The sequence below is a fragment of the Ambystoma mexicanum genome, chromosome 11, assembly GCF_040938575.1.
Source record: "Ambystoma mexicanum isolate Mex_15411 chromosome 11, UKY_AmexF1_1, whole genome shotgun sequence".
NCBI lineage: Eukaryota > Metazoa > Chordata > Amphibia > Caudata > Ambystomatidae > Ambystoma > Ambystoma mexicanum.
Genome location: NC_090934.1, coordinates 391645077 through 391670326, shown reverse-complemented (window position 1 = coordinate 391670326; position 25250 = coordinate 391645077). Strand labels below are relative to the sequence as shown.

Genomic DNA, 25250 nt, shown 5'->3' with positions numbered 1-25250 from the left:
TGAGAAGATTCCGAAAAACTATGATCCTAATTGCCCCGGATTGGGCCAGGAGAACGTGGTACCCGGACCTTCTGGACATGTCCATCTGCCCTCCAATTCTTCTTCCGCAAAGGGAGGATCTTCTCTCGCAGAAGGGAGGTCAGGTTCTCCATCCAGACTTCTTACCTTGTAACGTTCTTTCGATGGGATGTTCCTCCGACGTATTCCTTATCGCCCCTCCCATCCATCCCCGCATCAAAACTTCCCTTGTAGTTGCAGTTTACGCTCCTTCAAGGTTAATAACCAATTCATGCACAGCTAATTTTAAGCTTCAAAACGGAACTGAGCAACGGACGCTGCGCAAGTCTATTTATACGCACAATGACGTTGGCGCCGATACAGAGGCTGTCGAGGGACACCAACTTGAGGGACGTCGACGCGCAGCGCCCTCTACTGAAAGAAATTCTGAGGCCAGCAAGCTGGAATGAATAACATCAAAGATAAGGAATACGTCGGAGGAACATCCCATCGAAAGAACGTTACAAGGTAAGAAGTAACTTGTTCTTCTCATCCCCTTTAGATTGATTTTAATGAGCCAGCACACCCCACCTTATGTGGATTGCTGGTGGGATATAAAGTATCCCCTTTCTTACTTAGCTGGCAAACATTTTGTTAGAATCGCAATACTTGAATGGCTGGTGGCAGTAAAATTACTTTTATGACTTTTAGTCATTATTACTCGCAGGCTGTCAAATCATCCTCGGTAATGCACAGGTGGTTCACCATTCTGCTAAAATGGTGGGCTCCTTCTTTTGCCTTTTCACGTTGTTGCTTGTTGTTTCCTAGATCTTCATCTGCCATTCTAGGTGGGAAAGATCCTGGTTGAAGTTTTGTCTTTGGGGGAATCCTTTGTATTCCCTGCCTAGGCTCCAGAGTGTCTGCGAAGGAGGAGTCCAAAATTCTGCAGCCCTTTGTCTTTCACCTTGCCTCAAAGGAACCAGTTCCCACTGGGAGGCTGCTGTCCTGTATGGTCAGCCAGCCCGCCCCTTTCTGCATACCACAGGGAGAGTTTTCAGAAGTGTTGCTGTATTTTCTGATATACTCCAAACCTGGAAGCTGCTGACAATTCGACCGCTGGAGTTCAATCCGAAGAGGAAAATGTAGAAGAAAAGATGTCTGTAGTGATTTCCAGCAACCAGAGAGCCTGCTGTGTAACCGGAGCCTGATCCAACCCTTCCTTCAAATCGACTTGTGGGTTAGGGTGGTCCTGAATGTAATGACCCCTACCCAGCGGCTGGTGAGATCCACTAGCCTTGAGAATGCCTGCAAAACGAGCCATCCCTCAATTCAAATCCCTGAAGTCCCCTCACCAGAGTGCTGGACCAAGAGCGTGAAGAAAACCTGACGAGCGATATTCGTTCTTCATCAGGTAGCTGTAAAAGGGCGCCAAATCCACAGAGCCACGAGAATCCGAGAAGAATCCTTTGTTGGAAGTCTCCACCATTGATGACTGATGCCAGATTTCCTACAGTGTCCATTTCTTCAGTCTCCAGACCAAGAACCCAAGGACCGGATCCTGTGCTGCTCCATCCTTAAGGCATCCACCCTGAAGCTCTTCATGTCTGCTGAGGTACTGTGTTGGCCTGGGTAATACTTACTTACTTTAAGTCTGGTGTGCACCCTGTGATGCTGAGTGGGTGATTCGTGTGGTTGTGAGTTTGCCCATACCATTTTCCCAGGCCTAATTCTGGAACACATATAGGGAGCCTTCTGTGAAGTCCCTGAACACTGTCAACTAATTTTAAAAGTGATACTTCTCTGAAGAGAAATCGTCTGGAACTCTGACTTTCCTTCAACTGAACTCTATCCTGACCCGCCCACGGCTGGCTCCTAGACCACTAGGGTCCCTCTTCTGCCTTTTGAGAAATCTCATGCTATAGACTGGGGAATAACTTTGATGATGAGGCATATGTCTTTAAAATGCTAACAAGTGTAAAAGTACTTACTTGTAAATAAGTCGATGTTATAACTGTATCTCTGCAATAGAATAAGTTACAAAGTGTCTAGATGTTTATACTTTTTAAGTTGCTGGTTGCGCCTTTAAAAAGTATACAAGTTATATTGCTTACTTTGAATGGGGCCTCCCACCTCACCCCCTTCTGAAAAGTAATAAGTGTTGGTACTGTTATCAGCTCTAAAGTGAATGAGTGTAAATTAAGCCAATAGGGTTTACCTGCCTTGAATAGCAGATTGTCATTCTTAAAGTGTAGTATTGGGTTTTACTTTCCTTGATCTGCTTTATACAGAAAACAGTATTAGAGCTAAGACTGAAGTCAATATGTGAGTGTTTAGAAGAGTACATGATAAATTACTCACCTTTTGCATTGCGCTTTCCCTGAATTACTCCTGGGGCCCTTCTAAAATATTATACAGTATCCATGCTTATGCTTGAGAAGCTTTAGGCCTCTATGTAATATACAAGTTACTGCCTCTGAACTGTGTTAAAAAAGTAACATTGGTGTTGTAACTGTATCCATAGTTAGAAGAAAGTTACATGTGTTGCAAGAGATACTTGTAACAATTTTGGCCTAATTAAGTGTGTCTAAAACCGAATAATGCTGTATATTGGACCAGTAGGGCCTACTACCCTTGAAAGTTATAGTACTTACTTCCCCAGAATTTATATTGGTCTGCTTGTGTTAGGCTAGATTGTATTCAGTACCCTGTGGGAGACTGCACTAGCCTATAAGTGTGTACTACACAAGTTGGTCTGGTGACTGAGCAGCTAGGCTTAACTCAAGAGAGGTTCTTGTAAGCAGTAAGGTTGTTACACAGAGATTCACATTGACAAGTATCCATATAAACACTTACGCTCAAGGTTTCCTGATTAAACAATTATTAATTTATTTAATAGTCAGTTAAATAAGCCTTCTTTAGAAGGGAGCAATATATATGTAACACAAAAATATACTTCAAAATACACACTCTGTTTCTTTAAATCAGTAAATACCCATTTGGGATGACACACAGAATCTTCCTGCACCCTGAGGTGACTTAAATAATTAGGACACTGTTGACATTACTATACCACTGGTACATTTAGAGCAATACTGAGGTTGGTGTCAAAAGAAGAAGTTGAGGGAATAAAACAATGGTTAACAAATATTGTTATGCTGGCAAATACTTTTGAATCCTCCAATGCTAAGTAAATTAACCCTTTCCTGGGGGAAAGGCAAAGCATACATTCAGAGGTAAGAAGAGTCTTTCAGGGAGCCAGGACCGCCAATGTTAGTTGGGTAAAAGTCTAGGTGAACTGAAGCACTGCAGGTAGGTAAAAGCACAATGTTTTAGAGGTTTTTGTATAAAATGGAATCGCTCTAGGGCCGCAAGCTGAGAGGCTTGTGAGGGGCAAAGCTGCAAGCAACTCTGTAAAGCAACCAAGCCAAGTCTCAACTGGGAGCTAGCAAGGCTACACAACAAGAGGTAAGCAACCCCTTGGTTTTACAGTACCTTTGGTTTGAAGAAAACTGCTTCCAGCTGGCTTCTGTTCCTGTGTAGGTCTGCAGATCCTGTTGTTCCTGGGCCTCAGTCGTGGGGACAAGAGGGAGGACGTCTGGGGACTCGATCACTATGAATGGAAGGTCGGCGGCAGCAATGGGCAAACATCAGATCAGAAATAGCACCACTGTGGTTCTCGGATACCACTGTGGACTTTCCTCGCATATGGGGTCCAGCACTCTGTTGAGGTGGTTCAGGCTTGGTCAGTCCTGCTTCATGGGAGTCCAGAGGATCTTCCTGGAGCTCATGTCTGACTTTAAAACGATGCACTCGATCTGGTGTTTCTCTCCCTGGCAATCGGTTCCGGCAGCAGCAATGGAAGTACAGCCAGCTCCGAGAGGATGTCCAGACGAGTTTGCTTTGGGGTTGATTGGTCCCACCAAAGGGGAGAAGTCGTCCGCTGCAGGGCTTCTCTACTCCAGGTGAATTTGGAGCTTCAGTAAAGCAGCAGGGCTTCATCGGGCAAACCAACAGTCCAGGAGTTGCAGCAAGCATCTCTTCCAAGTTCTTCTTAGGATTCCTTCGTCGAGTGGTCCACTCTGCTTCCCAAGCAAAAAGCCTCACCTTTTATGCAGGTTTCTCCCATTCATTCGCAGCCTAGCTGTCAATCACACAGCATGGGTGTCTTAATGTGCCTGCGAACGCAGCCCGCGGTAAAACACTCAATGGTAGTAAAAAGTAAACCACTGCCACAAGCCATTAATTGTAGAAAGGGTAACATAGCAATGTTACATGAGAAACTAGACAAAGGGGATACTAAGTAACCCCTCCAGCACCCTATGGTTAGATAGTGTGTGCTGGGTCTAGAAAGTTACAAAATGGAAGTAAAGTCAATTTCACTTCACTGCTCTGGGAAACAGTAGTTTCACCAAGAGAAGGTATTTAAACCTTTGGGAAATCTAAGACTTCCCTGTGTCATTGCATTGAAGGTGCTGTGTGACACAATGTAAAGATAATGCCTATGGAGTTTGTCAGACTCCAAAGTAAAAAAAAAAAGTCTTTTCATAGAAAAATACAGGAGTGTGGGGAAAAGGTCTCACTCTCTCCAGGTTAGAAATTAAAAGTCCTAAAGTCCAGCAAAAAGTGGTAGAAGGGAATTGGCACATTTCTGAGAATTCTGCCTAACACCTTGTATTTACATAAACAATTTATTTTTACAATACATAGTGTTTCGGTGGACCATATGTATGACACAATTTCTTTGTACTGATCTATAGCCCTCTCTCCCTCCTAAAATAAGCCTGGCTGCTCTGTCTACGCTACCAAATGTTCTCAGGCGGTGCAGCCTTATACTAAGAGTGGAGTTTTGTACTGCCTCAGATATGGTTTTATGAAGCCCTTAGTTGGACTTTAGAAAAACTGTCCTGGCACTTGTCCTTTATTGATTCACATACTTTTTTTCTTTATCCAAGTCCTTGTCCAAGCCCTCATTAGGGATGCAAAAAGTTGGATTTCTACGATGTTGGCACTTTATACACAATTGATCCATTTATAGTAGAAGATTCCTGTCTAGTGTTGGCTTAAAAAGTTAGCTGAGGAATGTCCTCCACTAGTTATTGATTTGTGTCATTAATTCTTTATTATCCCTATGGGTGCCGACACGTGTTTCGACCATCAGAGGCCTTTATCAAGGCAAGTGTGAAAAATCCTGGACATTTAATTGGTGGGTCGTAATGCCCGGAGTGGTTGCGAGCACTGATTGGTGCTTCTGAAAGGCGTAGTGCCTCTGGAGTGTCTCTTCTGTAATTCGGTGATCAGTCTGATCACCGAACTACGGAAGAGACACTCTGATGGTCGAAACACGTGTCGGCACCCACAGTGATAATGAAGAATTAATGACACAAATCAATAACTATCAATAACCTACTTATTCAATATTTTGGGGCACCTGAGCACGGTCCAAACGGATTCCTACAACCGGCAGCTTCAACGCCACAATCGTATGTATACAAGTTCAGCGCAGTAGCTACATGTTCCTGGTGCTTTCACCTTTTTTCCAACTCATTAGGGATGCAACTGCTACACCACCCCCCCCCCCCCCTCTCGGGGTGGGATGCCCCGGAACATACAACATTCTTCCCTGTGCAAGTAAGCTTTCCCAGTTGTGCAAACTCTATAAGATAGTTGTGGAGACATGTTGCAAGTTATGCAGGCTAAATGTTATCTACTTTCAAGAGCAACTGTATGTTCTCTGGCACAGACCTTGGGTGGTACTCTTGATTTAGGAAGTTCCACAGCTAAACTTGACTTCCTTTGTGTAAAAGGATACAATTGTGTCCATATATGGTCTTGACTCTCTACAAAGGAATGGGTGTGGGAGGGCTTGGTGGTTAAGACCAGACAAGATGTCTAGATTCAAGGCTGAATTAATGTTGTCCTTTATTTCCTCACAAGAAGATGCCTAGTAAAGTTTGAATGTAGTGACTCTAAATGATTAGGTAGTGGCCAAGAATTTGGAAAGGATGAACAATTGTAATTTGGTTCACACTCTGCTTCTGATATTACTATAACGTAATCTGCATTTAAACCTTTGCCAGTCTCTGGGATGAGTCCCGAAGCAATAACAAGCAGTTGTGGTACAAAAGAAAAGAGGTCCAGGAGAATGACTCCCTTCTCCTGCACAGGCTTCTCTATCCTGAATATAAGGCTACTGTGGAGTCCATAGGGCGGTCTGCCCCCTGTCCTATGAATCTGTGGGACCGGAACTGATGTTGGTGAGAGCCAGACTTTGTGTTGCTGTTCTGGTTTTGCCCCTTAGGAGACCCCACATGTGCTAGCATGACACTGGGTGAAGTGCCATTCACAAATGCGTTCATACTGGAGCTCTGTGCAGTGTGTATAGGGTTGGCTTTGAGTTATGGCTTGAATGCTCCTCTGCTGTTCAGTTTCGTGTTCGTATTACCTGGAGCAGATAATCTGCCAAAGCTTGGAGCAGTTCGAAAATATGCTTCTCTTACTGAGTGGTATAGTTAAGAGGGTATTACCCAAATTGTTTGTTTACAATTGTTTGGAATGAACAATTGACCGAATTTAAAGGGTCACAATTGACCTTTTCACAATTGACCATATATATATGGTTTGGTGTTGGGTGGGGGGTTTCCCCCCCACATATATGTTACAATTGACCTTCACAATTCGGTCAATTGTGAAAAGGTCAATTGTAATTCAAACAGTTGTAAAACGAACAATTCGTATACAACCGTTAAGAGTTGTGCTGTTTCGTGGTTTCAAGATGCTACTTCTGTTCTATGCTCTATTCTGTCTGTAAGCATCAGCAGGAAGATGAAAGAAGCAAATGGAGGATACTCTGTAACCTACATTTGTGTTGAGAGCGCAGTCCATTGGAGGGTTAACGTTGAGGTACCATAACATATGCTGCCTTGCTGGGTGGAGCCAGTTCTTGTCTTGTTTTAGTGTTTTCCATAAATGTTTTCCATAAATGTTTCCCCTTTCAGGGAATTCATTGTGGATGGAAGGGTGTTAGGCAAGAATTGTTGTAGTAACCCTGTGGGAGAGATAAAAGGGATATGGTTATTTGAAGAAGAAAGTTTATGTTTGAAAGGAAATAATAAACAAAGATGTGCATAACCAATCAAAGAAGTATCTTTGTATGATTTAAAAGTTCAGAAAAGGAATACCGGAAGCGCACTCCAAGGAAGTGTACAGTTAAAAAGAATTGTTTGTTTAATATTGCAGCAGCCGCAATATACACTCCAACAGGTGCAGCATCCAGGTAACAAAGAAATTATTCACTACTGCACAGTAAGAAATCGCCAATTATAGGAAAGCAAAGCCGCAAAGGACTGCAAAATTTATACAAACATCCGGTACAATGTCAACCAGATGTTTTTCCACTCCATTTCAAAAAGAGCAGTTGACCATTTCGAAATTGCAACGCATGAAGCCGCTTCAGACTCGGACTTCCTGGAGGATATCCTCAAGGAGAAGGCTCCAACTAGCCACGCCATCCCTTTACTGAATTCTGTGAAGAAGCGCCTGGCCCCTGCTTTTCTGTCCCCGTCCCTCACACTGGCAGTTAAAGCCCGGGTTGAGAAATTATTTCGTCCATCGCCCTCTGACCCCCTCTACATCAAGGGTCCTGCCACACCAGACTCCTTAGTCATTACGACCACTTGGAAAAGGACCGGATACCTCTGTCCTCGGTAGAATCCCCTCCGGACAAAGACTGCAAGAAGCTTTACGGCCTGGGTAAGCAGGTCACCGCCTCTAAGGCCTACTCCACAAGGATCGCAAATAAAACAACGCCCCTGGCAAGTTAGTGATGTCCAGTGGGGCCTAGTGCAGGATGGTCTTCAGGACGTTCCAGAGCCCACCCGATTACGCCTGCTGGCGTTTGTGGTTGAAGGTAGACAAGTTACACAAAACATACTGAAGAACACACTGGACTCTGCTGAGACCGCTTGATGCACCCTTGCTCAGGGTACCCTGCTTAAGACTTGCCCGGTTAAAAAACTCTGGGTTCAAACTCGAAACTCGGGCCTCTCTAACAAGCCAGTGGAGGATTCAAACCTTTTTGGGAAAGCGGTTGACGATGCTCTACAGACGTCAAAGAAAGAGCACAAGACTCTAAAGTCACTTAGCCAGATCATGGCTAAACCCTTTCACCAGCGTGGAGGTTCTAACGCACGCCGGTCCTTTCATGGCCAATCCTTTCCCCGCTCACCCCAAGGGCAATACGGCTCATGAAATAATTCCTGGTCCTCCGGTCAAGGTTCCTCTGGTAACTTCCAATACCAGCAAAGAGGTTCTCGTAGGGACATGGGTAGAGGCAGAAACTCTACTCCCAGAGGCTCCCCGGCCTCCACCTCAAAGTGACTCACTGGTTCCGGTGCCCTCCCCGTGAAGACAAGGGACTCCTGGTCGGGAGTCCCTTGTCTTCACGGGTATTGTATAGAGTTTCTCTGACCACCTCGCTACTACCGACCGAGAAGCAGACCCCTGTCGGTAGATGACCTGCGCATCCTGCTGGAAGAAGTTCAGGTCCTGCTGGAAAAGAGCGCCATCAACGTCACCCCCCCCCCTTTCTCCAGGTAAACAAGGGTATTTATTCAGTGTACTTCCTTGTACCCCAACAAGTATCTCACCATGCACCCTGTTTGAGACCTGCGCCCTGCAAACCAGTATGTCAAACCTCCAAAGTTCAGGATGACCAACACTTCAAGAGGTAATCCCACTGCTGCACGAGGGGGGGATTACATGGCCACATTGGACATGAAAGATGCATACTTTCTGTGCACTGGCAGCATTGAAATATGAAAGTACCTCAGGTTTATGATAGAGGACACCCACTATCAGTTCAAGGTTCTCCCCTTCGGCATTGCCTCAGCCCCAAGGGTGTTCACAAAGGTACTGGTGGTAGTAGCACTTCACCTGCAAAGGCAGTCCATCCTAGTGTATCCTTATCTGGACAACTGGCTTATAACCGGGGATTCGTACGGAACATGGCAGACAAATACCCAGAAGATGGTAGATCTCCTCTTCAACCTAGAATTCTCTATCAACGAGAACAAATCCAGTCTAAACCCCAGCCAAGTCAAGTTTCTTGGCGCTCTAATCCAGACAATATGGACACGTCATTCCCTCCAACGAAAGGCTTCGAAACATGGTGTTCCAGATCCCACACTATGTAGCCAGTCACCAAGTGACCGTACGCAAAGCCATGCGACTGATGGGGATGATGGCTTCCTGCGTCTATCTAGTTCCTCATGCTCGTCTGCGCATGCGTCCCATGCAAGATTGGCTTTCAAGCCAATGGTGTCAGGCCAGTGGGATGATATAGTAGTCGTCTCTGCAGCCCTTGTTCAGTCTCTGCAGTGGTGGTCAAGGGAAAACAGTCTGCAGGGGAAAACCTTCACCACCCCCGCAGTGGAAGCCACTCCCACCACAGACGCATATCTGACAGGGGTAGGAAGCTCGCCTCCTTCAACAGACGAAGCACGGCATGTGTTCTCCAGCAGTAGCATCCAATCACATCAACCTGAAGGCCTTCCAAATGCACCTCCAGGGGAATTCAGTTCTATTCCTTACGGACAGTACTACGGCCATGTACTACATTAAACAACGGGGCCTCAGTCTCTAGGGCTGTCTGAACTGTCCCAAAACATTTGGAAGTGGGCACTCAAACACATGTTCCTGCTTTCGCAACATGTTCCAGGGGAACTCAATCTTCTGGCAGACGTACTCCGCAGAGACTTCCGCCAACCTGTAGAGCACGAGTTTGCGGCTACGGGAGGACATTTTACTCAACGTCTTCGCAGAATGGAGCTTCCCAGAGATCAACTTATTCTCCACTCTGGAAAACGCCCAATGCCCAGATTACACCTCCATGTACCCACAGAACCGCTCCAAGGGGAATGGTCTTTGGATAACATGGTCCGGGAGATTTGTCTACGCTTCCCCGCCCCCCGATTCCCCTGCTCAACAGAATAGTGCAACCAGATGCCCCAAGAACCAGTCACGATAATGCTGATAGCCCCTATGTGGGCCCGCCAACCTTGGTTCTCCCATCTCATGGCAATGCCAGTCTCCCCTCCCAGGAAGCTGCTGTGCCCGTACAACATGCTGGCTCAAGATCATGGAGAGACACTACACCAATGCTCTCAATCTCAATTTAGCAGCCTGGCTCCTGAGGTCATAGTTTGTGCACCTTCAGCTCCCTCAGAGATGCATGAGTTACTCAGAGAGGCACGGAAACCTACCACCAGACATTGCTACTCCAGCAAATGGAAGTGCTTTGTTATCTGGTGTAATGTCAAGGGCATCAATCCTACTGATTGCTCACCTAAAGATATCGTCCTTTACCTAACCCACCTGTTAGATTCAGGACTCTATTTCAATTCTCTTAAAGTCCACTTAGCCACGCTTTTGGCATTTACCACGTCACAGAGCAAGATCTCATGGGTGGACAATTCCTGTAATTAAAGCCTCCCCCTTCAGCTGACTCCCACCCTGACACAGCCCTCTCCACTCTCCACTCTGCTATATCTGATACCCTTGATATCCTTGCCCCTGTCATGAGGATCCGCCTGAAGCCCAAAGCCAAATGTAACTCCTGGTATGACTCAGATCTCGTCACCCTTAAACGCAAGTGCAGGGTGGCAGAGAGGAAATGGCGTGCTTCATGTTCATCCTCTGACAAACTGGCCTGCTGCCTGCTCCAAAGGCAGTACCGGCTCTCTGTTCTCACTAAGAAGAGAGCCTTTATCCAAGCCCGCATCTCTGCGGCATTTAACAATTCGGCCAAACTCTTAAAAATCTGCAAGGAGCTGGCCAACCCTGCTGCAGTCTCCACCTCTCCTGTCCCCTCCCAGGCCCTCTGCACGGCACTGGCCTCTCACTTAATTTCAAAAACTCATGACATCCTGTCCTCACTCTCCTCCTATTACCCCCCCCCCCCTCTATTCCCTGCTCTCCCTCTGGCCCTTCTGCAGCCACCCCTCCTCCCTCCTCCTCTGACTTTCCCCTTTTTTTCTGCTGACGAGGTTTCGAGACAAGTCCGATCTATGAACGTCTCGTCAAAACAGGTCCACCCCTGTTCCTCCAAAACTATCAAGGACCACATCGACTACCTGGCCCCTGCCCTGGCTGACTTCTGCAATCACTCCTTCGCCTCTGGAGTCTTCCCATCCCCCCTCAAGCACTCCCTTGTGCACCCTCTTCTTAAGAAACCCTCTTCCGACCCCTCCTGCCCAGCTAACTATCGCCCAATCTCTATCACTCCCTTCCTGGGCAAGGTCCTGGAGAAACTGGCCATCTCCCATCTTAATCTCCATGCTGAATCTGTTGGTAGTCTTCATGACCATCAGTCTGGCTTCAGAGCTGCCAGAAGCACGGAAACTGCTCTCCTGAACATCCGTGAGGACCTGCTCTCTAACCTTGACTCAAACACCCCTTGTGTTCTCATTTTGCTCGACCTCTCTTCTGCCTTTGACACTGTCAACCACACCATCCTGCTCAACCGTCTCCGTGATAACCTGGCTATCACTGGTCAGGCTCTGGTGTGGCTGACCTCCTTCCTCTCCAATCGACCCTCCCAGGTCCAACTGGGTTCCTTCCTCTGACATCTTTTTCTCTACCTGTGGTGTCCCCCAGGGATCTAACCTCTCCCCCTGGCTGTTCAACCAGTATCTGTCTCTTCTTGCTCACTGCATCGCCGCTCTCTGTCCCAACTTTCAGTGCTACGCGGATGATACCCAGCTCATTTTCAGGCTACCCTTGGGCCTCCTCTTCCCCTTCCCTCATCTCTGACTGTCTCTCTGCTATCCAGGAATGGTGTGCCGCCAACGACCTCTGCCTTAATACCAGTAAGACTGAGATTCTACTTATCGGCACACCCACTCCCTCCTTCCCTGCAGCTCTCTGGCTGGCCTCCCTTGGCCCTCCTCCTGCGCCTACCTGCAAGGCAAAAAACCTTGGGGTCATCTTCGACTCCACGCTCTTTCTCTCCTCACATATCTGACGTCTCTAAGAAGTCACACTACCAGCTACACCTCCTCAGAGATATCCTTCCTTTCCTCTCCTTCCCCCAGAAGCTCACTGTCTCCAGAGCCCTGGTTCTCTCGAAGGTGGACTACTGTAACAACCTCTATCTAAATCTTCCTGCCTCTACTCTCCGCCCTTTGCAACTCATCCAGAACAGGACTGCGAGACTTGTCCTTGGCCTCAAGCCCAGGGACCGTATCTCTCCAGGACTGAAATCACTACACTGGCTCCCAGTGGCTGCGAGGATTAAGTTCAAAACCCTCTGCATTGTCCACAAGGCCTTCTGGAGCCTTGGGCCAAAATACCTTCAACTCTCTCTTCCGAAATATCTTCCTTCTCGAGCTCTTCGCTCATCCACCTCCAACTACCTCAGGGTCAGCCGCTTCTCCAAGCAACGAGCTGGGGGTAGATCTCTCTCCGCAGCAGGGGCCTCCCTCTGGAACAGCCTTCCTGCCTCCCTGAAACTTGAGGAGAACCATCTCCGGTTCCGGAAGCACCTCAAAACCTTCCTCTTTGCCTCCGCTTTCTCTCCCTCTCTCCCCTGCTAAAATCACTGAACCTGCACTGAATCTGCTACTGGGCCACTCACCGATCTCGGTCCTTGGCCCAGCCACTCTTCCCTGCACTGCCTACCTGCACTACGGGACTGTCTCTGTATCCTACAGCCCCTTCTCCCGGCACTTACCTTGCACTTGCCACCAGCTGGCCCTATTATTTATCTTGTATTCTACTAACCATGTACTGCACTTTCCTTGCACTTGCCACCAGCTGGCCCTATTATTTATCTTGTATTCTACTAACCATGTACTGCACTTTCCTTGCACTTGCCACCAGCTGGCCCTATTATTTATCTTGTATTCTACTAACCATGTACAGCACCTTTCCCCCTCTCCCCTTCCCCTTGCACTTTCCCCAGTCCCTTCTACCCTTGCGCGATCTGAATGACACCTGGCCTAGTAGGATCGTTGTCTGTCTCCCCTTGCCCCCCCCTGCCTCGTCGCGCCTTGAAACACTTGTGTATAGGTTCGTTACAAATGCCATATCATATATCATATCTGTATGGAAGGGGTGAAGAGATTTCATCCCTGTATCTCCAAACCAGCTCCCGGGTGGGACCTGAATGTTCTTATCAGCCGTATGGGACCGCCCTTTGAACCAATGCACAAGGCTAGTGTAAAGCACTTGCCTACAAGATCGCCTTCCTGGTGGTGATCATCTCTACAAGGAGAGTTGGTGATCTGCAGGCCCTTCCAGTTCAGGACCCATTCGTCACGATTCACAAAGACGAGGTGGTTTTACGCACACACCCTCACTTTGCACCCAAATGTAAGTTCCATGGAAACCAGTCTATAGAACTACCCACCTTTTTCCAGAACCCCACTAATGTGGCAGAAAGAATCCTCCACACACTGGATGTAAGGAGAGTGGTTATCTGCTATCTGGAAAAGACAAAGCCACGAAGAAAAACAAACCAGTTCTTCATTTCAGTGGCAGCTGGTAGAGAAGGGGACCCTGTTTCTAAATCGGCTATTTGCAAGTGGATCGTAAACTGCATCAAACTGTGTTACACTCTTGCCAAGAGAGATCTACCCTTCATGCCCAGAGCACACTCTGCTCGGGGCACAGGGGCTACCATGGCATTCATTGCAAATGTTCCTCTAGATTCCATTTGCAAAGCAGCAACCTGGAGTTCTGTACGCACCTTTATACAACACTGCTGCCTGGATATACACTCTAGGTCGGATTCTCAGGTGGGACAAGCAGTGCTAAGACATCTCTTTGCTACTGTTAGGTCACACATCCCACCACCATCTTTGGGTACTGCTCGCTAGTCAAAGCAAAGCATGTGTTCTAAGCAGATCCACAAGCATCAGAAGACATGCATTATTCACCGTAATAGCATTTCTGATGATTGTATCTGCTTAGATTCACATGTACCCACCCTGCCTCCCTTCATGGAGTAGAAGGAACCTATACTTCTTACACCTTCTCTCTTCTGTTCTTGCTCATGCAGACCATACGGCTTCCTGACGGCAGAAAAAACAACCAGTGGGACCTCAACGCGTTAGAGATTTTGGGTACACTACAAGTCATGTTAGGGATAGTGTTAGACATGCCCATGTCGACATCGCTTTCGATCTTTGAAGAAAAGATGCAATGCTCCGCTATTTCCATTAGTTGTTGGACTATATGCACAGCATGTGAATCTAAGCAGATTCAATCATCAGAAATGCTATCACGGTGAGTTATGCATGTCATTCCTTGGGGGGGGCAGGGAGGGCATTGCGTTGCAGTTTAAATTGTGCTGTAAATGTTGCAAATTGGGATATATATATATATATATAAGCCTGATATCAGTCGAAAATTAATAAAAACAAGTAACAAAAATAGAGAAATTGGCAGAGCGCTGTATTTGGCAAAGTCTGAAGTAAATTGCGTCTGCCACCAACCTACTCTCTGTAGTAGTGTGATCTAATCAACCTATGGCCAAAACGGGTTGCTGAAAGCAACCTTGTCCTAGGGGAGCTATAGGCAACCATATACTAAATATACTAAAAAAGGGTTGCAGTGGCTGTTGGACTTCAGTAGAAGTGCTTATTTAGTTATATTTATATGGCACATGAGACGAACCCATGGGCATAGTAGCGCTAGGCAAAACTAACAGACATAAAAACACAGGGGAATATAACGAAATCGCAATCAGTCCATGTTCATGACAATCAATTAATTGACCATGAGGGTTTTTAGTCCATGAAAAGATGCTGAGTTGGCAGTGTTCTCTTGTTGTTCTTTATCCTGCTACAGCAATTTACATTGCTTTGTGTGTTGTGGGGTTCTGTTTTTGGGTGCGCTGTATTTGATAGGGGGGCCCTGTAGTTTGTTCCTGCGATTCTTTGCCTACCTTGTCTCTTCTTGATGACCAGAGCATTGGAGAATTGGGGAAGAGGGGTCTTAGGGAGAATTCTGATACATGTACTAGTTCCTCTCTACCTTGGAGACCCCCAGCAACTTTGCTGGATTTTGAGGACTTGAATTTTTTACCTGGAGAGAGTGAGACCCTTTTCCCCACACTCTCATGTATTTTTTATGTGATTTGAACACTCCATAGGCATCATCTTTTGTCACACAGCACCTTCAGTGCAGTGGCACAGGGAAGTCTTTCAGATTTCCCCAAGGTTTAAATACCTTCTCTTGGAAAAAGCTACTGTTTCCAAGAGCAGTGAAGTGAAATTGACTTGACTTACACTTGTAACTTTCTAGACTCAGCACACACTACCTTACAATGGGGTGCTGAAGGGGTTACTTAGTATCCCCTTTGTCTAGCTTCTCATGTAACAATTTTGTTACTCTTTCCTGATGAATGGCTGGTGGCACTGGTTTGCTTTTAACTACCGTGGAGCGCTTTTACCGCAGGCTGCTTTCACAGCTGCAGTAAAGCACCCAAGAATGCCATGTTTGTCAAAATGGCCCCAGTCTTCTTCTTTGGCCATTTCTTTGTGGAAAGTTTCTTCATGAGATTTACTCTGCGCGTCAAACCAGGTTTGGTCCCTTCGTTCATTTCGTCTTTGGTGGGATTCACGAGTGAAGTGCTTTTAGGGGGAAGTGTAATCCTGTTACCACAGGAACGCCGTTGGAGTCACTGAAGTTGGTAGCAAGATGGAGAGAAGAGGGGGCATGCTTTGGATGAAAGAGGAAGTGATTTGGGCTGGGTGCATGGTAGATGGGGGTATTGGGGGTGAAGGCTGAAAAACGCTCCAAAAATAAAGACAAATGAAACCAACACGCACCTGGTCTTGCAAGGTGGCTGGGGAACGAGCAAGGGTTGCAAAGAGTTACTGAAACAGGTTTATTTCAAATGCTTGTCAGAACAAATGCACAATAAATAGATAAATAAAGCCCCTTGCTCCACTGTGGAATAATGTGTTTCTGATTCTTTCAAGACTTGCTCTTTGGTATCTACCATTTGAGAGAAGATGGACCCTCAACCCTGTTGGCACACTGAAATGCCAGAAATAGCTCACCAGTCACTTGTTCTATACTCTGTTCATTCAAAGGTTACAGCTTCCTTCATTATACGTTGCAAAGCTCCTACCTAAACTGAAATATTTGAAATTGTATTCTCTCGGGTACAGGAACGAACTTAGTTACTCCTTATTCTTGGGTTGAGGTCCTTTTTAACTTTGCAAGTTCAATCTCGATATCCTATGCAAATACTATTGCATGTTCCCCAACCCAATTGACTCTTTAGTTTACTGTCAGCCCAAACTCCACCACTCTCGTCAAAACTGTCCTTCATAGCTTGTCATGCTTAACTAGATTCTTGCCATGTACCCAAATGTCATCTTGGATTGCGATCCCCAACCAAGTCAATTTTCATCATTCTGAATGCTCCTGATTTGATTTCTGTTTTAACCAATATCAAATACTATATCAGTACTTATCTATATCCCTCTTTTGATAGTATGGTATACAGTAAGACTGTATTACCCTAAACCCTTGCCATCAATTCATATACATTTTAATTGGTTTGGGTCCGACTCTTCGTTGCCTATATGTTCAATGTGTAAAACCAAATGCTTCCCATCCTCTTCACGGTCCTCCATATGTTTCCCATCACCTTTGGCTGAATTCCTAAACCACTCTGCCAAATTATGTTTCTGTCAGTGCTTGTTATGCAAAACTTTAGCAAAGCAATGAGACATGATAGGTTGGAAAAGGTTAGGGTTTTAAATGAAATCTAATTCAGTGATGAGTACATAATATGAGCCTCGAAGGTGATACTCATTGGCATTCCGAAATATTTTCCAAAGGTGCCGTGAAAGTTGCCGACATCCCTGAGTAAATGTATGATGTAAAAACGGTGAATAGTACATGGCAGCACTATGTTGGGTAAGATTTTCATATCAATGATAAATCTTCCTGAACTGTGTCAACCCCTGATCTTTTTGCTGAACTTGTAGATTTGGCCCTACACCTCAGTGAGTGGGATACTTTTTCCACACTTGAGTCTTACTCTTTTCATGGGTGTCATTTTTAAGACTCTTCATAGTGTCTTTTAAAAGGCACCTTGTTGAAAATATTTGGGCAGTAAGTGCCTATTGTTGCTGGGCTGCCCTAGGGGCTCCCCTTTAAACTTGGCTAACCTTGTGAGAGCTACATTTCCCAAGGGAAGAAAGGATCTTTGGATCCTTTTTACATTTTATTAGGTGGGACCAACACCCCCCACCCTATGTGGAGTGCTGGGGAGATACTGAGTATCCCCTTTATCATTGTAAGTGTAACATTTATGTTACAAGGGCAAACTTGCTTTTAATGGCTGCTGGCAGTGAACGTTTTTTATTAATTGGGTGCACCTTTTTCCCCATGGGCTGCTTCCACAGTCCTGGTAAATGCACCCATGGGTGCTCATTTTACCAAAATGCCCCCGTCTTCTTTTTCCACCGTTTCCGTGTTGGTTGTCCTTTCTCCCTTCTCCTGACATCCAGGGTGGGAAATTCCTTTGTGTGATTTTTATCTTCGGCAGGGAATCCTCCAGAGTGTCTGTGAAGGCAGGAAGCGAGGGAGGAGTCCAGAACTCTGCAGCCCTTTGTCTTCCAGCCTGACTGTGGGAACCCAGTTCAAACTGGAAGACTCGCTATCCTGAAAGGACTGTCAACCCCCCAAGTTTGAATGTTGCATGGCTGTTTGATTGGTTGGGTTCCTGCATCAAAGTCTGATCCTGGAAGCTGAAGAGGTAGTCGACCACTGGAACCAAAACAAAAGAGGAAGATGAAGAAACCAAACCACAGCCGTGACTATTTCCAGCCACTTGAGAACCTGCTGTGTAACGGGAGCCTGTTGCAGCCCTTCCTCCCAATCGACCTGGGGACTCCAAAAACAATGACCCCGACCCAGAGCCTGGTGAAACCCACTAGACTCAAGAAGACCTGCATTTTGAGCTATCCCACGTTGTGCTGCAAAAAACCACAATACCCTGGGACCTCGAGCCATCTGGCGGTGCACGGTCTTCCGAATCTCGCTGAAACTTGATATCATGCTGGATCTCCAGAGGCACGATTAAGGTCTGAATCCCCTCACCAGAGTGCTGGACCTTGTAAATGACGACAATCCGACCAGCAATCTTCTGTGCTCCTGAAAAAGCGCCAAAACTACAGCCGCATCCAGCTGCAAGGAAACTCTTGCCTGGAACCTTCTCCTGTGATACCTGCTGCAAAAGTCCTTACAAAGTCCTGTCTTCCGTCTTATTGACAAAGGAATCTATCGACCGGGTTTTTGGCTGCAGATCCTGAAGTCTTCCTTATGCAACTCTTCTTCTGTGCTGAGGTACTGTGTTGGCTGTGGTATTTTACCTACCTTAAGCCTTTGTGATTTCTGTATAGCTTTGGGTTGTTATCTGTGATTGGGGGGGGGAGGGGCACTCATCCCGTTCACCCAGGCCCACTGCGGAATCCTCTAAGTCCCTGGACCCCCTTCTTTAAAGTGAAATACTTACTTGTTTGAACAGTCTTCCTCTGGAACTCTGACTTTGCCTACAACTGAATCCTATATCAACCTGCGTACAGCCGGCATCTAGACCACTAGGGTCCCTCTATTGCCTCTGTGTGAATTCATGGCATAGAATAAGGGATGGACTGGATATGAAAGGGGGTTTGCCTTGAAAAGAATAATAAGTGCGCAAAGTTACTTGTAAAAGAAGTTAGTTGGTAACTGTAACTCTGAGTGAACAGTTACAAAAGTTAGTACTTAGCTTGAATATATGTGTTGCACTATTCTGAAAAGTACATATAAAGTTAATTTACTCACCTGTGAATTGGTTGTGCTTATTTCTCCCCCCCCCACTCCCAAAAGTAATGTTAGTTTCACTTTACTATTCCTGTTAGGATAGGTGAATGAGTGTCCGCCTAAGGTTATACTTGTCTTTTAAGTTGCTGATAGCCCCTTTAAAAAGTATATATTTTTTACTTACCTTGTGTTAGGTGTGTGCCATCCTAAAACAAGTTATTATTGCTTCTCAATCTGTGTTCCACCGATCTTAAAAAGCAGCTGTAATAGTATGTTGCAACATTAGGTTTTACCTGCCTAGAATAGTGGTGTGCCATTCCTGAAAAGTGTTTCTTTAGGTGTAGCTGACCTTGATTTGCCCGGAGCATCTTATTTTAGCCTGTGATCCACTTAGCTAAAAAAGCAGCTGTAATTGTATATTACCCCAAAAAGGTCTTACTCACCTAGTATAACTGTGTGGCATCACAAAAGTAGTAGAGGTATATACTGTTCCTTGAATCTGTGTTCCACTATTCAGAAAAGTATTTTTGGAAGTTGGTTGACTGTGATTTCCTTGTTGTGTCACTGCATACCTGACAGGGTCTACTACCCTTGTATTACTGAAAGTAACTTATGGTTTTATTCCCCAAGAATATGTGTTCCCTATACTGAATGTGTATACAAATGTCCGACTTAACTAGAAATATTGTTAGGTGTTCTAAATAAGGTCTCCGCGTTGGTCTGTGAACTTTAAAGCATGGTGTTGTGTTTTATAATGTGTTTATATGCTTTTTGATAGTACTTAATCAGGAATCTATTGGTCTGCTTCTATATAATATAAACGCTTGATCTTTAACAATACATAGTGTATCAGTGTTTCTTTGGACCATACGTATAATACAATTGTTTGTACTATTTCTACAGTCCTCTTTCCCTCCTAAGATAAGCCTGGCTGCTCGGTCTAAGCTACCATGTACTCCGGTGATACAGCCTTATACTAAGAGTGGGGTCTTGTACTGTCTCAATTGAATGGTTTTACTAAGCCCTTAGTTGGACTTCAGAAAAACTGTCCTAACACACCAGAGCGGAGTATGCTAGGGTAACGTTGAAGACCATGTAGAGTATCTATCATGAAAAGGAAGTGATATGAAGAGCCTTGTCTAAAAGCCTCTGGTTGTTCCCTGAAAACAAAAAGTTAAGTTCTTCCAGATAGGAGTGCATGTTTACCATTCATTGGAAAGTATTTGCCGATATTAGCTAGGATTCTAGTCATATACACACTTTGTTCATGCATTTTCCACTTTACTGTTGGTATTTATGGTTCTAGTCTCTTTTTATGTAGGTGAAACCATAGCCTGGATTCTGCCATTCACATCTGGGGGATTCCTCTACATTGCACTGGTGAACGTTGTGCCTGATCTCTTGGAGGAGGAGAATCCTTGGTAAGTTGTGCTTGGTGACCATTCTATGCCTGTCCCACGATAATACGAGTGCATGGTAAAACAAGGGAGTATCGATTAGTACAAGTCGTGCAGTGTAACATCTTGTGATGGTGATGCAATTGCCTCTTTAATCATGTTTCTTGATGGAGGTAATTGCTCTTTTGTCCTATGAATCCTAATTGAGCCCTTGGAGATAAGCCCATGAATTATTTGTAAAGTAATACGTGGAAGTTGGGGCATCCTGGGGTCTAAGGGTAACATCGCCACTGTTAGGAAAGATGTTGTCTTTTTTCTGCTTTCCCTTCATAGTCCTCTATGGAATCCCCCAACTTTTTGATTTGAACATGAACCGACTTTTGGAGGGAACTACTTACCTTGCTAAACTCAATCGGTTTTGTGGGCCCTAATACGTCGGTATGGATATCAGTGCAGGGATGTTCCCCATCATGAATTCCTGGTTTACTTAAACTGCATACATCACTTTAGTGAGGTGCAGAAGTACGTTTTAACTTGGTCTTTTGCAACTATGGTTACTTGCATGATGTTTCCAAGAACGTCTAGTGGCAGTGGATATTTTATACCTCTTTAATTTTTTATATTCTCATGTGCACTTTTGCATTTGACAGCATAATGCCTTAGAGTACCTTAAATGGCTGTGCCAAAAGATTTCACCCTGTCCTTTGGCCATCTTGTATTTTGGACTTCTTCCTGTCCTCTCCGGCCGAATTTGCCATATATGCCATGCCCTTTCCTGGATAAAACCTCAGCTTTTCCAGGCAAAGCAGTGGTATGTTTGTGGCTGGATGTGGGGGCTGAGATTGTCTGGTCACAGTCCACATCCTGGCAAAAGTATATCTGTTTCTTGGTAGATGTGGTGGCCAGAGATTGTCCATGTTTGGACAGCCCCTGTCAGTTTAAATGGTGCAGATCATTTCCATTGATGGGCTTTGTGGCGACTCCAGCTCGAATCGTGGATGATAAGGACTCCTGTATTCATTCTTCAGATCGTTTTGCATTTGACAGCATAATTCCATAGAGTACCTAAAATGGCTCTGCCAAAAGATTTCACCCTGTCCTTTGGCCATCTTGTATTTTGGACTTCTTCCTTAGAGAGTTGTTGAAGCCATGACCCCTTCAAAGAGAAGCATCCTGCTGAAGACCTGGAGCTCAGCATTATCTTCAACTGTCCCTACTATACCCTTCTCCTTTGCGGATATCCAGAAGGCTTTCATCGTTGATTCAACCACTGTTTGAAGATCATGCCCTTGGTTGCCTTCAGAAACATCCCAGAAACTATCCTGTGTGCTGACCAGCCTTCTTGGCGGCTACCTCACTACATCAGTCACCGTCCTAAGTTCGGAATTGGAACTCTGCAGACCCTCAACTTGCAAATCAGTTCCTGCTCTCCTGCATGAAGAGGGGTCTCGCAGGACCAGATTCTTTGTTTCCAACACAAGGATAGACTTCCACTGTTTCATTGCAGTGGCCATCGCTGGTTTCTGCCTGCATCATATCCTGGTGGTCCACTGGGGTCATCGACAACATGGTGGTCCTTTCTTCACCATTCCAGGGTCTTCCAGCGGTCCAGCACTGTCCTGCCAGAGTGCTGAACTGCTGACTAGCTGTACCTAAATCCCCCTCCACCTCCCGGTGGCACCCTTTTCATCCATAGGGTTTAACAGGAGTTAAAGTCCTTGTCCTACCTCGCAATTGACCGGCCGTGATCAGTGGAGTTTTGGTAAAGGATCCTCTCCTAGGATTCCCCTAAAGTGGTTGGATTGGGAAAGGTTCTCCTAAGAATATTACTGCTATTGGTCTTCAACCTTAAACACTTAAAAACGACCTGTTGGCTTTGCCACACTTGTGCAGACTACCTTAAGGACTCCTAGCCTCCTGCAAAGGGCTTCATTGGGATTTATAAATCTAAGGGCACTAGGCCCCAGCTCATCTTGTAAAGGAAGGGCTTTTAATGTGTAGAAGCTTATAATAAGATTGTGTATTGTGTTTTAACTCCTTTCTTCTTGCATATTGTTAGGGAGTTTTTCTTAAGTCCATCCATGGTAAGACTTTATGAAACTGTCCCCTTGGTATACAGTGCTCCAGCTTCTAGCATAGGCCTGTACCACTCAAGGGTTTGGTAGTATGACAGGGCAGCCAGGCTTATTTTAGGAGAGATGTGAGCTGTAGGTTAGCACAGACAACTTAGAATATACATAGTCCCAAAGAAACACTTACACAGTTGAGTTATATCAAAACAGTTATTTATTTTATATGTACACAAGGCAAAGATAAATCTTCACATGGGTAAGTAATATTTCAAAGCTCATTAGGCACAAGAGAAAACCAATACAATAATTCAGGTGAATGTAAAAACTGATAAGGTTAATGAATGCAAAAAGGTAAGTAAAACAACTGTTCTAGTAACTCAAAATATTCAGTTGTAGAAGTAAACTGAATCAACAAGACCAACAATAGCAGGTAAGCACTTTTCAAGACTTTTAATACGTTTCAGATGCCTAAAGAATTTAGCAGTCCGTCCCTATCTAGGTATGAGTTCTTCAAAGTCAAAGTGGAGGGAAACGCATGTAAGGCACAGCTTTAGAAAAGTCAACGTTCCAGAGAATTCTTGAGTTACAAATAAGTAGCAAGCTTTTGTTGATTAAAAAGGTTCCAGGGATTTCGGAAAAAGGCTCCCTGAATGCGCACAAACCTTAGGCCTGGGCGAACGTGTATGGGCGAACACTCAAATGCTGGAATCGGCACACCAGCAGCAAAGGAGCGACCGAATGACTCAAGGCAAGCATTACCACGAGTCCCACAGTACTTGAGGAGCGATAAATATGATGAAGCCGGACGCTTTAACGATGCAGCAACTGCAGACCCAGTCTCCTGTTCTTTGGTCATGGTGATGAAAGGAGGGACTCTTGGAGGGGTTTTGCAGCAGCAGTCGAGATAAGGGACCACAAGCAAAGGATTCTTTGTGCTCGAGCGCAGATCTGTGGTTTTGGCGCCTTTTCACAGACACCAATAAAGAATGGTTACTGCCCAGTCGATTCGGTTCACTTGCTCGATCCTGCACTGTGGTGAGGGGACTTTGAGGAGTGTAATCTTGCCTCTGGCGGTCCAGAAGGAGTGTACCAAGGTTTCGGGAGGATTTGTTCTTCGGAAGACAATGCACTGCAGGATGGTCGCAGGTACCAGGGTGTTGACTGTTTGCAGCCCAGGAAGATCGCAGGTCATCGTGGGATGGCTCAAATTGCAGGTCATCTTGGGACTGATTATGCCCACCAGTCCAAGGAAGAAGTAGTCCTCTTCGGAGCTTCCCTGTCGATTCAAAAACTTGGTCAGGACAGCAGCGGTCACTACAACAGGCTTATCCGGTTGCCAGAAGGTGCTGCAGGCATCTCTGGTTGTCGTCTTCGGATCCTCTGTTGCAGTGGTCGACTGTCTGTGCACCAGGTCCGCCTTTTATCCAGAAACCCAGCCAATCGGCACTCATGCTACATTCAAGCTTTGGGGGGTGGCTGTCCTTTGAGGCCAGCTAGTCTCCCCATTGGAACTGGTTCCAGGCAGGCATGCCAGAAGACGAAGACGAGCAGAGTTTTGGGATCCTCCCCTGCTTCTTGTCCTCGCAGACACTCTGGAGCCTTGGCGGGCTTCTTAAAGGATTCCCACCGAAAGCAAAAGTCCAACCAGGACCTCCCCAACCCAGCACGGCAGAAGGACCAAGAAAGGACAAGCAAACAAGAAATGGCGAAAAAAAAGAAAACAGTCACCATTTTGGGTCAATGGTGATCCTTCTGTGCATTACTGTGACTGTAAGCACAGACTGCGGGTAAAAATAACACTAAGGTCGGTAGGCCACATCCACTGCCACCAGTCATTCAGGTGTGCTTGTTACTGTAACAGAAATGTTACAGGGGCAGTGAGACAGGGGATACAATGTTAACCCCTATGACGAATCCAAGAATGACTTCGTTTTTTTTCACCAATGAGCATTATTTAATACACATGACCGAAAGTGTCTACAATAACATACTAATCTAAACTCTTTTTGAAAAAAAAAATGTTTTGCCATAACAAGCAAGACACTTGTGCAGACCAACACCAGTGGCAAGAATGGGTAGTACTAGGATGAAGAGGCCCTCCACAGATAAAATAGATAAGAATCAACAACGTTTTAGTTGTTCCCCAACTACTGAGAATATTTGTCCAATAAAAACAGAAGAGGGACGAAACATTGATTCTCGAAGTAGTAGTAGCCGGAGTGATAGCAGTAGATTGGGAGGTGGGAGTAGCGGAGACTGAAAGAAGAGTTATTTAAGCAGGTAAAAGACTGGTGAAAGTAGAAGGCAGAGGGAAAGGAGGTGCTGCCCTGGACTGAACGGAAGAGGAGTAGCAGTGACGGCGAAAGCACACGGGAAGAACAGAAGAATCGAACTTCCAACTACGCGCAAGTAGCAAAGTGCCTGACTGCATCACAGAGACACCCGCCGCCTCTCTTGAATAGAGAGCATGGATTTAGCACTGCAGGCAGCAGCCCAGAGAAACATTGACAGCAGTATCTCAAGAAGTAGAGTGGTTATGGGCAGCGTTGGTAAGCACTTACCCTCAAACCTAGTGGAGGTGGGGACAGTGTTTGGGAGAATTCTCATTTCTGTGCAAATTCCTTTCAATCCTAGAGACCACCAGTTCTTTTGCTGGATTTAAGGACTTTTTAATTTTCACCCTGAAGAGAGTGAATTCTTTTTCTCAGTCTCTCATGCATTTTGATCTGATTTGGATTATCTGTTTCCTTGGAGTCTGACAAACTCCATAGGCATCTACTTTTTGTATGGTGACACACAGCACCTTCAGATTTCTCTGAAGGTTTAGATAAATTTTCTTGTGAGAACTACTGTTCCCAAGAATAGTAAAGTGAAATTGACTTTACTTACCTTTTCTCTCTGTAGATCAAGCACACACTATCTTATGTGGAGTGCTGGGGGGTTACTTGGTAGCCACTTT

General features: G+C 45.5%; 1 protein-coding gene across 2 annotated transcripts in view; it reads left to right on the top strand.

The window, feature by feature from the left end:
- Positions 1-25250, top strand: part of SLC39A13 (solute carrier family 39 member 13) — a 203246-nt gene that overhangs the window by 150973 nt on the left and 27023 nt on the right. For both annotated transcript variants that reach the window (XM_069623110.1, XM_069623111.1), the window contains exon 9: positions 20144-20243. In XM_069623110.1, the coding sequence (XP_069479211.1) occupies positions 20144-20243 (100 nt within the window). The remainder of the gene's footprint in view (positions 1-20143; positions 20244-25250) is intronic.